A 17,468-nucleotide genomic window follows, 5' to 3' on the forward strand; every position below is an offset into this window, starting at 1 on the left:
TCTTTCGGACTAACAGGAATTCCACGCTTAGCTAAAACCTCAGAGTAATTACAGATTGAATCATTTTGATTGAAAAGTTGAGACACAAAAATAATACAATTTTTAAACCAATTAAAACAAAAAGAGAGATTTGTGTTTATACATTTGATTCTTGTTATTCCAGATTAGATACGAGTGAGGTGTAAAATTGTGTTTAAAAATGAGGGACCAAGCCAACAACATTTGCCTATGAAAAAGAGATAATTTGACAGGGATTTTCATGTTGTTATAGTTACAGATTAATAAGAAACTTAAACCACCTAGTTTGGAAAAAACAACATAGGGATCAGATTCCATATAGATGAGGGTTTATCGATACAGCTTTTTTATCCAATTTATTTTAAAGGTGTTGTTTAAAGTGGTGAAATCAAGAAATTTTAAAGCCCCTTTCTCAATGGTGTTCATAAATACAGATTTTCTAATAAAATGAGTTTTATTCTTCCAAACAAAGTTGAGAAGCATTGTATATTTTTTTTAAGAATGACAGTGTCAACTCAATTCAAAGAGAGAGCAGCATATGTTAACCTTGACAAACCTTCAGCTTTGGCTAGCAAGATTCTTCCCTTCAATGAGAGATCACGTTGGAGCCACATATTCAGTTTTTTCTGAGTACTCTCAATTAATGGAGCTTCTTTCTAATATTTTTTTTTTGTTATAATAACGCCTAAATAAGACACCTGCTCTTTGATTTCAATATTACAAATTTCTGATGAATTACATTCTTTGATGGACATCAGTTCATACTTTGAGAGGTTCAAGAACAGGCCTGATGCTATGGAGAATTGCTGGATATACTTTAATGCTAAAGGAACTTGAGAAAAGAGTGGTATCATCAGCCAGTTGACTGATGAGTATCTGTTTGTCAGCAATAGAGATACCATGAAGACCACTATTAGAAATATAAGAAGCAAATATCTGGGAAACTAGTAAAAATAAATAAGGGGATAATGGACACCCTTGCCTAATACCACGTGACAAGTAAAATATAGGAGAAGTACCATATTTTAATTTAATTGTGCTACTACAGTTGTAATATAGAGTTCTTACTGCCTTAGAAATATTCACCAAAACCAAATTTTTCCAATGATTTAAATATAAATTTATGTTCAACTGAATCAAAAGCTTTATAAAAATCCAGGAAAAGAATAAAACTATTATGTTCCAGCAAATCACTATAATCCAATTAGTCTAAAACTAATCTAATATTATTCATTATATGTCGGTCCCTCATAAATCCAGACTAAGTCTCATCTATAACAGTATCCAAACAATTTTTGTCTTTTAGCAAATATTATGGCGAAAATTTTATAGTCATTGTTAAAGAGTGTGATGGGTCGCCAGTTGTCTAAATTGGTAAGGTCTTTCTTAGGTTTGGGAATTAAAGTTATGATACCTTGCATCAATGTAGGAGGTAAAGCCTCTTTTTCAATACTTTCTCTGTCTCTTTCTCTCTCAATTCTTTCTCGGAATTGAGGTCTCCCTCTTCGAGCCATTTTTTCCTGGACCTTATATAGGCACCCCTAGCCTTTGATAAGTACAATTCATCCAATTTAATTTGCAAATCTGCAATTTCAGATTTTTCTTCTAGAGACATGCAATCAAAATGATTAGACTGAGATAATTTCATGATTAGGTGTCTTCAAGAACCCTTCTTTTTTGGGCTAAAAGTGTTCCAACTTTTCTTAAATAAACACCTGTCTCAAACTTAAAAAGCTCCCAATTGGTACCAAAAAAATTTTTAATTGTGGCTTCTCCTCGTTTTTTGCATGCGCATGCGCATGCGCTGATTTGTGACTGCCTGTTTTGAGTTTGAGCTCCATCAAGTTGATTCTTTATCGTCTATTTTCTATCTTAAAAACAGTTTTATACACTATCATTTTCGTTTCTATAACGTGTGAATATATCCCCTATAGCATTCTAAAACAAAACCAATCAGAGCGCCTTGTTATCACTAGTTTTAATTTGATTTCTCGAGTCTGCTATTAGCTTATAGCCCATTAGCATCGGCAGCGTGGCTGCCGCTAATCTCGCTTAGAATACTAATACTCTATTCACACACATTACCATTGCTTCACTGTTACTTGCTTAAATGGCGGATTTGTGTCTACCTTTGCGTGCAGGTGAGGACACATTCGAGCTGCATTCAGTGCAGCTGGAGCTGGAGGCCGTGTAGAAGTAGATCCGTGACCTGGTGGAGAAGCAGGCCCAGCTGAGAGAGCAGAGAGCCGCGCTAGAAACATCCCGGGCTGATGCTCACAATCCGGGGTAAGTATACAGCGCGCTGCTAACACTCCCACCACCTCTACTCCATTTGTTTCTCTGCACAGACCCTGTGCACCCAGGACGCAATCTTCCCAGATGTCCTTCACTCCTGCGCCCGGGACGCCATGGACCCTGGGTGTACCATCAGTGGAAGACGCGAGCCAGGCCCCGGGCGACAACCTCTCCCCTCCGCCGCCTCCGGTCTAGAACAAGCAGTCCTTTTTGGAGGATATCTGTCCAAAGAATTATTAAATGACACATTAAAGTCTCCTCCTAGAATGAAAAATGCATTATCCAAAGAATTACTGTACCCATATATATTTCTGATAATTACAGTTTGTTAGTTAAGTGAAATTACTAATAAATGAAAATGACCTAAGCTATCTGACCGTAATATATCCCCACCAAATTTGTTTCTCAAAATGCTTACACCAGCTGAGTGTTCGGTGCCATGTGAACTCCAAATATCGAAACCCCACTGAGATTTCCACCATTTGTAATCATCAATAGTTGAATGACATTCCTGAAGAAAACAGAAATCTGATTTGTGTTTTTTAGCAAACAAAAAAAGAGCTTTTCGTTTGACACTATCCCTGAGGCCCTTGACATTAAAGGATATTAAAGACAATGACGTGAACCACGAACAATATAGAAAATAAACAAGAAAAGAAAAGAACAAAGTTTGAGTGAACCAAAAGAGTACACTCGTTCAATCACTATCCTCCGAAAAGACCAACAACCAAGAACAGCTCAACCGAGAATAAGGTGTTCAGATTTAAGTTCAGAGAATAACAAAGACTACGCTTAAACTTCAGCTTTCGAATAAAGATTTAAGAGCCCAAAGTAAAAGTAAATAATTAACAATAAAGAAATAAATAAAAAATAATAATAAAATAATATAAATCTAAATATAAAATCTTACATTTATCAAGCTAATCACTTAGAAGAAACAGTTGCTTGTTGAATAACCAACATGTTAAGTGTTGGCTATGTCTTTAGCGGTCACTCTTTTACCCTCAATCACAGAAAATAGACCGTGAAAGCCAGCTCTCTTTCCTTCCGGTCTCGCCTTCACTACCGTCGGCCACAGGAGAGATCTTGCATCCTTGTCTTTCTGTGAGAGATCCTCGAAGATCTTGATCTTCTTTTCCCTGAGAAACCGTGACAAAAATAAGACAATTATGCGACGAGAGGATCTTTCCGCAGCAGAATGAGCTCCCAGCCTATGAGCGATGTCAACTCCACGAGGTAGATCTGCAGCGATGCTCGGGGAGACCCGGTTGAAGAGGTCGATGATCATCTGCTTTACGTTCTCCTGCTTTCTCCAGAATACCAGCGACGCAAAGATTCCATCTTCTCTTGTACGCATCCAGATCATTATATTTATCATGAAGTTCGACATTGTCTTTCTCCAATCTTACGATTTTCTTTTCCAGTTCCTCAGTTTTATAATTCAAATGCTTCACCTGTTTACTGTGGAATTCGAGGGAGCTGATTATCTGTTTAATAGAGTTTGAGTTTTCAAGTACCGTTTTTTCAACTCCTTGAATTCGGCGCAACGTTTCTTTGTGCATGGCCTCCATTCTCTGCATGAATCTCATTAGCATGGCATCACTCACTGAAGGACTGTCGGAACTTTCTTACTTACTTTTTTTCGCAGGGTTCGGTTCAGGTGTATCGGGTAAAAGCATGAACTCAGCCTGTCCAACAACTGCATCCAATTCAGCGTTTAGAGTTCTCCTTGCATAGCTGTGCATAGCAAGGAGATTTTCTTCTTTTTCCTCCATATTCACAAGACAACACAGCAATTTATAGCAAAAGCACGTGGGTTATTATTAGCGACTAGCTGGCAAAAGCGTCTTCAGTTAAGCTCAAATAGCAAAAAAATGCAACAGAAAAAAAGATAATTAAATGAAGCTACTTAACTCATAATATAAACTGTATCTCCCAGTTAGTTCTGAACATGAACTGTTTTAAACAACCCGGGATCTGAGCAAAAAGAGCTCCACCAAAGCTGTCTTGCTACGACGCCATCTTGGCCACTTGGCCACAGGTGATTATATTATTTTATCAAATTTTTAGAACATTAGGTAATTTTCATCATAAAACATTTGGTCTGATTTTTGCGTTGATTTGAACAATAACGGGAAACAGGCCAAAGTGGGCGAAGTACATATAAAATACATACAATTATATATCTAATAAATATAGTCAAAATGTATATGTTTAAACTGTTACAAATTGTAGTGGTTTTATCTCATGCGCTTTCTTTCCCATACACAGCCTCATTAACTCTCCTGAGGTAAATCAAAGTCCCTTTAAAGGTCCCATGAAATCAAAATTTAAGTTTTTTGGGTGTTAGTATCAATATGTTAGTCTGAAGTTTATCTGTATGCCAGTGTGCTCCAAAACAGTGACAAAATTAGCATTTAGAAGATATAAGCATTCAAAACTTGCAGTTCGTCACTTCCGGCAAAACGGCTCAATGATTTTTATGACGTCACATCGTACTTCATCTTCTCATCAAACTTTCTGTTCAATCAAATACTCTCTAGAACTCGCAGCGCCCATCCCCTACACTATAAATAGACACTGAAGCCGTGGCTGAAATAGGTCAATTGTTCACAAAATTAGTATTTTCTGAACGGTGAATGGCATGTAGTGCACTATATAGGGGACAGGGAATGATTCAGACAGTGTAAATTATGCTTTCCATTGAGGAAAAAAAAAAGTCTGGTTTCGCGTTGTGTCACGCTAACCACTGCACCGCACACACACTATAGCATGGAGGGATCACATGCGCGAGTCGGCGCAGACCACAAAACGTATCGGACCTATTTGAATTCTACACAGAATGCTATATATTATAGCAATATGGATGAGATTGTGGCTGTCATACCCTGTCAAATGCGGAGCTCAACAGCTCTGAACGGCTTTAGCTCAAGCTGTGATACATGACCGCTATTGGCTATTATAAAAAGGGGCAGGGCTGCTTGATATGTCCCGCCCTATCTTCCTGTTTCTGTTCAAATGACGTCAACACATAGAATAATGCTACATGTTTCAAAGCATTTCAGGGGACCTTTAAGGCAAGTCATGACACTCGTAGATATATATACGTAGATGAATGAATGAATGTATGAATGAATGATGAATGAATGATGCATTTATATAGCCGCCATATTGCAGCGGTGACCATTCACCATATAGTAATCACTGAATATTCGAAAGATGCCACAATCCTGCACAGAACGGCTCAACGGCTCTGTGCGAACCTACAGTATGATGAATGACGTCAAAAATACTGTTCCAAGATGGCGGCCGCATCTACGTGCCTGGGGCCGGTTGCACCAGCTGTACGTAAGTTACAACTTAGCTTAGTATACACGAGGCAAAATAAGTTAGAATGTAGGATAAATTAAATTCATAGCATTTAATCAAGATCTGCTCGCGTATTTTAAGGTTTCTATTGGATAATTCAGGGTAAACGTCATATTATGCGACTACACATTACTTTACAGAGAGCTTACAGACTACTGTAAGCTCTCCGTAATGCAATGAGTTTGCTTCCTTCTTTTCTGAGAAGATCAATAATATCAGAAAGGAGATTGGCACATCCTCAAGTTATGCAGAGGTCACACAGATTCGACGCAATTTCAAAAAGAAGTGACTATGTGGGTTTTTAAAAAAATTGATAACAAAATTTTGGAAGAAATAGTACAGCACCTTAAATCTTCAACCTGCTATCTTGACACACTTCCCACATCCTTTTTCAAAAATGTGCTTAACTGTTTAGAAGCTGATCTCTTAGAAGTGGTGAACGCCTCACTTCTGTATGATATCAGAGACTGAATCAGACAATTTTAAGATGCATCAGAATAGGGATGTAACGATTACCGGTTTGACGTTAAATCATGATAAAATTCCCCACGGTTAGTATTACCGTTTCATATTTTAATTATCATTAAAACCGTATTCGATTACCACGATTTGAACAACTCCCGATAAATAAATACTGTCCAGCATAAAGCAGAGTGTAACAGTGTCACGAGCGCACAGCATCAGAGTAGTTTCGTTTTGAGTGGAAATAGGGTGGAAAAGCTGGGAGGTTTTAAAAGACTGCTGAGGGAATTATGCAAATTAATTTATATATATATATGAATGTACCTCTTAAGGTTCTGAATGTCTTCAGAAACGATTCAATGGCATTTTGTTTTCATCTTCGCTCCATGTAATACCTAAAGAAGTTTCTTAATCGCAACACTGCTTTGTTCGTGGAGTTTACGGGAAACAGCTGTTATTCAGCTTTTCAATATAAAGCGCCACCTGCTGTCAGAGAGTGGATTTACAGACACTTATTTACATTCAGCCTGTGTGCAGTTTCTGTCTGGCCAAAAACGGACCGAATTTGCATGCCCTGCTGTAAATTTTGACCGACTGATGAAAAACAAGCTTATGGGGATTCTACACATTTAAACAATTCAGTTAAGTTATCTAGAATTACTTTTGGAGCAGATAAAATACTTATAATCGTTTATTAATCAATTATCATTTTGACTTAATCCTTTTCTTTATTTAAAGGCTGAAATGTGAGGTTTACATTTTTATGAAACTTTTTCAAAGCTTTATTTGAACATTTACATTAGATATTTGAACATGCTATTAAATTGTTCTCAGTCAAGTTGTCATTTAAAATACGAAAATTGGTCATGTTATTGTTTTAGTGATTATGCAAACAAAAAGTAATTTTATTTGTTGGTACTTTTTGAATATCTCCAGCACATTTCAACAATACCGTGATAATATTGATAACCATGATAATTTTGGTCACTATAATCGTGATAAGAAATTTTCATACCGTTACATCCCTACATCAGAACATTGAAACCTGAGGAGCTGGAATGCAGAGAGGCTTCAAAGCTGTAACAGGACAACGCCTAACTAGCAAGCCTCTTTCACCAAACAGCTTGCAACACTGAGACAAAAGAACACTTATTGATAATTCCAATTCAAGAAGGAGACTGTCAAATTTGTTGCAAGTAATCAAGACTGATGGTCACATGTAAGCCTGTGATAGAAGATAACTCTCTCTTGGGCGAGTCTCCACACATAGAAGACAGACCAAACCAAAATTCCTTTGTCTAAAGAACATGTCTTCGTTCTCCTTAGAACTACACAAAGACTTTAGTGAAGTGAAGTGACATTCAGCCAAGTATGGTGACCCATACTCGGAATTCGTGCATCAGGAAGACGGTACCGGAGCATCAGAGCCCGCTCCGCCAGACTGCTCAACAGCTTTTTCCCCCAGGCTGTGAGAGCCCTGAACTCAAACCACCCCGGCCCCCTCTGAAACCCCATGCAAACCCCCTACCTCCTGAAACATGGACCACCCCCCACCCCAAACCATACCACACTAAAGAAAAACTGTATGGAACTTTAATTTTTTAAATTTATTTAATTTTTATTTTTTGTGCAATTCAAAGTGTGCTACACACAGGTGAGTGGGCCTGTACAAACCACCTGTAGTAACACACTCTCCTCTATGTGCACTAGACACTTTACACTATGGACACTTTACACTTTACACTATGTGCACTATGGACACTTACACACACTGCTGCGTGTGCACAATCTCACAAAAGACTCAGCAATATATGTATGTTTACATGCTCATGCACTACAAATCATCCTGCATTGTTCCCCAACCAGCTGCTGACTCAAATGTCTCTCTTTGCACATGTACAGTATTTGTGAAGCATTCGTATAGTTTGTATTTTTTATCTTCTATTTTTTAGTTTGTATAGGGTCGTATAGTTGTATTTTTTTTGTATAGGGTAAATACTTATATATAGTATACTTATAGTTAAATCTGTCAGTAGGTTAGTAGTGTATAGGTTTATAGTGTTTTTTTACTTCATTGCTGTATGTCTGTATTTATGTAGCACCGTGGTCCTGCGAGACACGACATTTCGTTCCACTGTATGGAACAATAAAGAAACAATCTGTTCAAGAATAAAGTTCAACATAAACATATACTATTTAAATACCAGTAAAGTGGGGGTATATTTGCTTTTATCAGTGTTTTTTTTTATTAAATGTAACTCAATATAACACAGTAAACTACACAGTAAAAAAGTTTTTATTGTTATAAAAACAGATTTGTGAGCAGTATTTTTTTATAATTTATTTATTGTGCAAAAATCCTACAAAAGTTTGTACAAGCATATACAACTCACAACAAGTACAAAAACAAATAAACATTCATAAGAATATGAAACTATTTTGTTCTTAATTGTATCTAATGTAGTACCATATTGTTTAATCTCTTTTATAAAAAGTTTGGCTTAGCTTTAGTCTTTTTATATTTTCCAAGTAAAATAAGATTTGTGAGCAGTATTGGATTTGAAGATGTTAGAAACACACGTCACTGTTTTCATGTGGTGAATTTGCCAATCGTGAAACAGTTGTGTCGTCATCAGCGCTCCTGCAGTCGCCTCGAAACGCTCTCGCGGTATTTTGATGCCACACGTGACAGTGATGTGGCGTCGGCGCCGGTTCAAATTTTCTGACCGGCATGCACTGCTTCAAGTCAGCTGCCGATCGGTCTGTACGGCGCTGCATGAAGTCGAGCACACCTATACCTAAACCTACCCATCTCCACCCCCTAGATGTGGATCCAACCACGCCCCCTGGATCTTGTGGGCTGCAGCGAGCCCTACTTGGCATGATTCACCAGTTTACAGAGATCTCCCCCCAACGGAAAACCATTGAAATTTCGAAACGTTTTGAAACAGTTATGACGTAATGAAGCCTTGTTTACTGAAATCACGTGACTTTGGCAGTTTGATACGTGCTCCGAACCACTGTTTCGAAACAAATGATTCGCAAAAGTTTCGGAGCCTCACAAAGCAGTGCTTGATTGTTTGGTTCTCAATAAACTGCACTTGGATCTTCATTGTTTCCCAGAGTATTCCGTGACAAAAACAACTTCTAGGGAAGCAAACATTTATGCAACTGGACTTTCCACTCAGATTACAGATGTACAGCCATTGCCCTAATCTTCAATACCTAGGAAGTCAATGAATAATTTATAGGCAAGGAGTTCATTTTTATGTAAGGGGCAAGAATAAATACGTTATATTTAAAATACGTTTTCATCCCCAGTGTAGTTACATTATTTAAGTACTACAACTGATTTTCAGTTCAGATTGGCGTTATACCATTCTAAAAGTATTTTAATAGGCTGCTACTGTTAGGGTTGGGAAAGGGGAGCTGCGATATAACAATGCTGTCATTGTACACTGCACGCATTATCTATTGTAACACCGGAAAGCAGAACACACATCAGCAATTTTCAAACCCATTTGCAGTTCAGGGCTGACCAGAGAGGATGACTCACCACAAAGAAAAGTTGTTTCAGATACACAGGCAGTGTTGCAAATAAGTTCCTCTGGCTCAAATCACATACCTAGATGACACCTTCTGTTGGCATAAAATTAGCTGTTCTCTCCTGTTATTGTGTATTCTTACCATTGTATCTGTTATGTTTATGTTCTACTTGGACTCTTATTTTAATATAGTTTTGTTTTTTTCAGTTTACTGGTTCTACTCACCCATTATTTGGTCTAGTCCTCAAGGAATAGTTCACCCAAAAATAAAAAATGTATTCACCTTCAGGCCATCCAAGATGTTAATTGGAACAGATTTGGAGAAATCTATCATTGCATTACTTGCTCACATTACATCACAATAATCCACAAGTAATCCTCATAAATCCAGTCCATCAAATAAGGTCAAATAATGACGTTTTTGCTTTCAACTGAGTTGTGTGGATCACTTGTGAATTATTGTGATGTTTTTATCAGCTGTTTGGACTCTTATTCTGACAGCACCCATTCACTGAGAGGATCCATTGTTGTTCAAGTGATGTAATGCTACATTTTTCCAAATATGTTCTGATGAAGAAACAAACTCATCTTGGATGCCCTGAGGCTGAGTAAAAAATAAAAAAAATCTGCAAAAATTTCATTTTTCTACTCTGTCCTTGTCTAACCCATGACTCCCTTACTCTATATATCTAGCTATCAATCTTTGCTCATAAACTGTCATTAGTCTGTCTCTTGAGCATTGTTGTCTTGATAGCTCACTGATGTTTGAGCTATCTACCTAAATTTCAAATTTTCTTTGGAAGTATATGATTTATCCTTTATAGGCGTATAGTGCTACCAAAAAGAGCCTTTGCATATAATAACACAGAATTGCTTACAAGCCTGGAAGCTCAAGAAGAGAAGAAAATGAGATAAGTGGAACTGCGATAAGAAAGTGACAACACATGCAGAAAAAACATCCAATCTTATCAACAATACCGTTCTTTTTCGCTGCAAGAGGATATTCTGTTAGACTGTTTATACAAAATGATCATTCTAAAAATGCCTGTAATATCTCTTTCTAGCTCTGCATGTACTTCAGTATCAGATGAGCTTCCTCTTATTGTGGTGACAGTTTTTTTTTTTTTTTTAACATAATATTATTCTATGTTAAGTCAAAACATTCAAAATGTGCTTGGTGATTGGGGGTGCCTGTGGGTTGGTCGGTGCTTTTAAGTGCTTTAAGTGGCATAGTCTTCCTCTTTTATACTAATTCTACATTATGCTCCTTCTGCTCACTCTTGCTTTATTTCAGTAACATATCAGCTGTCTTTTGTTTCATTCATAGACTAATATGGCCGGATTTTATTTACATTCAGAAAATATAAATTTTTAAATTTGTTATTATTTTATTTACTATATGGTGGGTGAACAGTTACTTTCTCATAATTATCAGTTAATTTCCCAGAATTATCTAATTGATCAAAAGCTGAAAGTAAAAAAACTGTCCAGCTCTCTGGTCTATGAGTGTCCATGTTGTTGGGTTTTATGGTAGATCTAGGGGTTTTAAAGAGTGCATTGGAAGGAGACTACTTGAGGTTTTAGACCTACACTAGTTGCAATGGCGCAAAGCGAAAATGATGTAAACATTTACAGCTGAATAGTGAACTTATTTTCAGAGTGCTGTAAGATATGGCACAACTTTTAACAGCCCATCTGTGGATGTATTATGAAGGGAGGTGGCTTGTTTATTTCTAAAACAAGTGCAGTACACTCAACTCTGAGCTAAATCCCATTAATTAATTAATTCATTCATAAGGATCTGCTAATCTATAATCAAAGTATACTCATATGAACAATTCCATATTAACTATCTTCCAGTTACCAAACACAGCATATTTTAGAAAAACTTAATAGAAATTACTATTGAAGCCTGGTAAAGGGATAGTTCACCCAAAAATGTAAATTCTTTCAGCATTTACTTAAGGCTAAACCAGAATTCCATTCTTCTTCTGACCAGGAAGAGATCTTGAAAAATACAAGGTAGCCATTGACCTACATAGTATGAAAACAAACAAACAAATAAATAAATAATCCCTTTAAATCTAGAAATCTTTAATCCCTATCCCTTTAAACTTACACATACCCCACATTTTCTATTATTTATCTTATTAATGTTTATATATTACCAGATGCATTTTTTTCCCTTTTGTTGAACTGATTGAAAATACAAACAAATACACATAGAGGAATCTGAAAGATGTATACGTGAAAGCACAAAGCGTGTGAGAGTTATGAGTACAGAAAACAATAAGTGATTGTTTTTAAAGTTTCCCTTACCGTAAATACCCTGACCAAAACATTTTATTTAATTTTCTTCCCAAACAGGAGAATTAACTATCAGTTGGACTTTTTACTGAATAGGTTTCTATGACTCAATAAGTCACATCTCATCTGTGTACAGGAAGCAATTATTTGGCAAAGAAAGGCTCACATTCTTAAGCAGGCCAAAATTTCCCTAATCACTCACATCCTTATTATGATCTTCTATGTTGCTGCAGGAATGAGCAGAAGTCACACTCGGGCATTTAAAATGCACATAATATAAATTAATAAATAAAAGAGTACATAATGTATGATGCATAAACATTCTAGGCGAATCTTCGCTGACCTGAGTCTGGTATTAGAAAAAAGATAAAAGAAAATTGGAGGCGAAGGGACATGTATACAGGAAGAATTGATACATCTATAATCTTAGCCTTGAGGAATATAAATCCTAAATTTATTTTTGTTTTATTACTGTACATTCTTAGTTGCCTGATAAAATTCCTGAGTGGAAGATGATAACATCAGACCTAATATGTTTTTGTATTAACCATGGAGGAAAATTCACTTGAGTAAAATGAGCAGCACTTGCAAAATAAAAGGAAGGGTGGGCCCCACATTTATAGAGCAACAGAGAAAAAATTCATGATATCATCATGATAATTTTCTATAGTTGTTGCTTTAATAAAGTCACTTCTTGTCATCCTTGGCACAGCAGAACTTAAACTGAACTGAACACCTTTTCCCAGGTGAAAAACAAGTACACTTCCATAATGCACTTAAAAGTGCTCTATTTTCGCGCACTAATTTTGTACTTAATACACTAAAAATTATCCTTTAGTACTTCTTAAGATAAACTTAAGATCATTTAAGTGTACTCAACTGTGCTATTTTGAGACACCATGAATATGAACTAAAATGCATTTTTAGCATACTATCTTTGTATTTCAAAAATGTATTTAGCTACCACGTGTAGTACACTTGAGTGTACTAGTGTATGAAAGATGGGTTCAAGTGTACTACAAGTGGTAGCTAAATACATTTTTGAAATACAAAGATAGTATGCTAAAAGTGCATTTTAGTTCATATTCATGGTGTCTCAAAATAGCACAGTTGAGTACACTTAGATGATCTTAAGTTTATCTTAAGGAGTACTAAAGGATAATTTTTAGTGTATTAAGTACAAAATTAGTGCGCGAAAATAGAGCACTTTAAGTGCATTATGGAAGTGCACTTGTTTTTCACCTGGGTTATAATTGGTTACATGTGTCATTTGACTTCATTTATTTTTATTAGTGCGCTCTGTAACTGGAGTAATATGTCTAAAATCTGGTCCCATGCACATATGATATCCTCGAGAAAGACATTCCAACTTCATAAATATAGATAAAAATAACAAGGGTTGATTCATATTAAAGTCATACCATAAAAATACCTGGAGGGTTCCTGTTTATGTACTTTAATACCCACAAACTTCCTGCCTCAGAACAAGGGTGTGGCCTCAAACCAGCATTTCCCCACCAACTCATTTCCAAATAATGTGGGTGAGTATATGAGAGCTTTTGTACAAAGCAGTGGAGTCAACGGTTGACTGTAAAGAGGATAACCAGAAAGACATGAGGAGGCAGAAAGGAATCTGACCAAGAAAACATTGCAACTGTTTAAAAAAAGAGCTGGAAAAGCTTGTGCGCAACAGGGAGAACAAAGTTCCGATATACCGAGATACAAGTCATCTTCTAGTTCAAGGTACTTTGTACTAATTCATTTGTTCTGGCTGTTAAAAAGATGTTAAAAAGAGTTTAAAAGATTATAGTTATAGTGAACTAAACTAGTTAGTATTAATAATGAATGTACTGAAAGCCATGCCTTTACAACATGTTTGGCTAAAACATAAACTTTAAAAAACAGAAACAATGGGTAGTAAATGCCTAATTTTAAAATCAGTTTTTGCTGATATTTTAAAAATACCTGTACATTCAATAACATATTCACCAGTCTAGAAAATTAGACAATAAAGAGACAAAAAAAAAAGGAATTAGACAAACTACTGGACAAAAAAGAGAAATTACAGCAAATAATAACTGGATTTATTTGAAAGACTACACAGTTAAATGTTCCAGCTCTCGCAGACTTGTGGTTTGGTTTTTCTGGAAGAGATTATGAAGTCATTTTCCATGTGCTTTTCAATTTTGTCCAGACTGAAAATTGCATGCTTGCATGTGTACTTGTTTCCATTAAATGTCTGTGCAAGGAGACATTTCTTTAAAAAGTATTCTCTTTAAAAAGGAGTTATTTATTATTTATTTATTTTATTATTATTATTTCTGTTCTTAATACATTTTGAAGTCCAATGCTGCGGATATTGCAAATGCGGTAATCTGTTTTTAAACAAAGAGGAGAAATGTATGTATGTGTGTGTGTGTGTGTGTGTGCACCTGGTATTCATCACGTCCTGGGGACCAAATGTCCCCACAAGGATAGTAATACCAGTAAATCTTAATCTTGTGGGGACATTTTTTGGTCCCCATGAGGAAACAAGCTTATAAATCATACAGCATAAAGTTTTTTGAAAATCTAAAAATGCAGCATGTTTCCTGTGAGGGCTAAGTTTCGGTGTAGGGTTGGTGTAGGGCAATAGCACAGACAGTTTGTACAGTATAAAAACCATTACGCCTATGGGATGTCCCCATAAAACATGGAAACCCAACATGTGTGTGTGTGTGTGTGTGTGTGTGTGTGTGTGTGTGAATAAATATAACTGATAAATATAATTCAGTATATTATATAATTCCTAAACAGATCTTACTAGCTCCAGATACAGAGAAAAGAGACAACAACCTTTAGAAAAGTGTTTGTTGGGGGGTAAGTGTGAGTAAAGCCTAAGTGTAGTTACAATAAAAACACTGTAGGCCTTTTGCAGAACAGCATGTTTGTGTCATATAGGTGGAGGAATGATTTGTCACAACAAGAAGGTTTCTCAAGAGGCTTTGTCACAAATAGGGACCATCCACTTTTCTCTCTCTCTCTCTCTCTCTCTCTCTCTCTCTCTCTCTCTCTCTCTCTCTCTCGCTTCTTTATGACAGATTTAGGCTTTTTGTGTGGCTTTGAGTTTTCATGGGTCCTATTTTTTGGTGAAAATGAGGTAACCAAGTAAAAAGGTAACAATAAAAAGACCAGAATTTGACAAGGCACTTAGTTGTTTCGAGAATAATAAAGTTGTTTCTGCTTTCTTTGTAGAGTCAATGGATCTGGTGTGGTTCATAATTATTGGCATGTGTGCCAAGAACGCCATTGCCTCTGCGTGTCCAGAGAACTGCCAGTGTAAGAAAAGCAAAATCCTTTGCCAAGGCTTTATAATAAAAGAATTTCCACCCTCCATCCCACCAACCACCGAAACCCTCTTTATCTCCAACACCAGCATAGAATCATTAAAACCAGCTGATTTTGAGACTTTCGCAGAGACCCTCATTATGTTTGTAGCCAAGGATTCAAGAATAGCTGTGGTGGAACCTCATACATTTGACCAAACCAGAAATCTTATTGCCTTAGGTTTCAGTGGGACAATGCTAAACTCTCTGCCACAGGATCTGTTTCAAAATCAAAAAGCATTATTAACTCTAACGCTGAGTAACAACAAACTAGAAGTTCTCCAACCATCTCTTCTAACCCCTCTTGAAGATTTGAACAAATTAGACCTAAGCAGAAACCTTTTAACCTCTCTGCCAGAAGATGCTTTTCGGGGTTTAGAAAAGCTGGGACAGCTCATGTTGCAGAGAAACGCAATCAGAAAGCTTTACAGCAATACTTTACAAGGACTCAATCATCTCACAGCCCTGTTTCTGCAGCAAAATCAATTAACAGATATACCAGCAGGCATCTTCGATGACCTGGTAAACCTTGAGATATTGCATCTTCAAGACAATAAAATCACACAGCTACCAGCAAATCTCTTCTCAAACTTGCCTAAACTGAAGAAACTCTACCTCTCCAACAACAGGTTATTATTGCTTCCCAGTGCAATCTTTTTGAATCTTCCCAACCTTACTCATATATCACTGTACGAGAACCAAATCAGTAGGATAATGCCTGGGACTTTTGGTCCAATGGCCCTCCAGGAGCTCTGGCTATACGACAACATGTTAACCCACCTCGAGGAGAATGTGTTTAGCAACTTAACCGAGATTCGCCTTTTAGTGCTTAGTAGGAACCGGATTCAGTACATTTCTCCAGGTGCTTTCAATGGCTTGATGGAACTAGAGGAGATCTCGCTTCACACTAATCGACTCACCAGTATTGAGGTGGAGATATTTAAAGGTCTTCCAAAGTTAGCTAACATATCTATAGAGAACAATCAAATACAGCACATACCCATAAAACTCTTGGATGGTGTGTCCCATTTACATCTCCTGGAGCTTCAAAACAATTCCCTACCAAACTTGCCGAAACAATTTCTAGACTCTTTGTCCATAGTTGACAATATTATGGTTCATCAAAATCCCTGGAGGTGTGACCATGACATAATACCTTTTCGGGATTGGCTTGGACAGTATCCAGAGAAAGTGAAGAACCTTACTTCTCTGATGTGCTATGCTCCTCCGGCCCTGAATGGTAGAAATATAAGAGAGCTGACAGAGGATGACGTCATGGTCAGCCAAACAGCAACTGCGACAACGGTTGATATTTCACCAGAAAGTACACAGGCGTACAGTGAACCTACAGAAAGACATTTACCACACACTTCCCCAACTAAAACATCAGACTCTACAACAGTCTCAAAGGAGATAGAGGACACAAGTGGAGGTAATGCTGTTAGTCAAGGTCTGTCCAAAGACAAACTCATTATCATTCTAACCATTGTCTGTACTGCTGTCATTGTCGGTATCATTACCTGTGTGCTATGTAGGAGGAATAAGCGAGGAAGTCAAGACTTGGACCGTCAAAGAAAAAGAAAAACAAACTCAGTTATCTAAAAGTTCTATTAATTCCTCATTTAACAGTCTTCAATGGATTTATGAAGAACTTTCTTTTTTATTTGGCAAATTAATTTTGACAAAGGTTTTTATATTTTCTTTCTTTCTTTCTTGGTTGTTGATGTATAATGAAATTATAAAAGGAAAATCGTTGCTCTTTAGATATGATTTGAATGTTGTCACATATGAAGAAATGTGCTGTATTTTCCTTTCTTGCCACTGTCAATGGTTATACACTTTCTGCAGTTCTGTGTTAAACACGTTTTTCCTCATAGCAAAACCACTTTTATATAGTAAGCAAGACTTTCTATATTAAAAATAAACCATGAACCATGAAGGTGTTACAACTTGGGTGTTACATTTTGGCTTCACTGCAAAGTATTTTCCATGTTTATTTTATGGTTTTCTATATCTACTACAAGACTACATCTGCTTTGCCTATATCATTTTCCATTCAATTTAACTAATTCAGGCATTAACCATGAGGCTGCCAATTAAGTTTAGG

The 17,468-nt window shown here is 36.7% G+C and overlaps 1 protein-coding gene across 1 annotated transcript; it reads left to right on the plus strand.

Moving 5' to 3' along the window:
• Window positions 1–13,539: 13,539 nt before the first annotated feature.
• Window positions 13,540–17,308, plus strand: LOC306878810 (uncharacterized protein). The gene is made up of 2 exons (XM_079431351.1): window positions 13,540–13,739; window positions 15,231–17,308. Exon 2 carries the CDS (start codon window positions 15,236–15,238, stop codon window positions 16,961–16,963), a length of 1,728 nt encoding a protein of 575 aa, XP_079287477.1. The 5' UTR covers window positions 13,540–13,739; window positions 15,231–15,235; the 3' UTR covers window positions 16,964–17,308.
• Window positions 17,309–17,468: the final 160 nt, after the last annotated feature.

This window comes from Barbus barbus, assembly GCF_936440315.1.
Source record: "Barbus barbus genome assembly, chromosome: 13".
Lineage (NCBI taxonomy): Eukaryota > Metazoa > Chordata > Actinopteri > Cypriniformes > Cyprinidae > Barbus > Barbus barbus.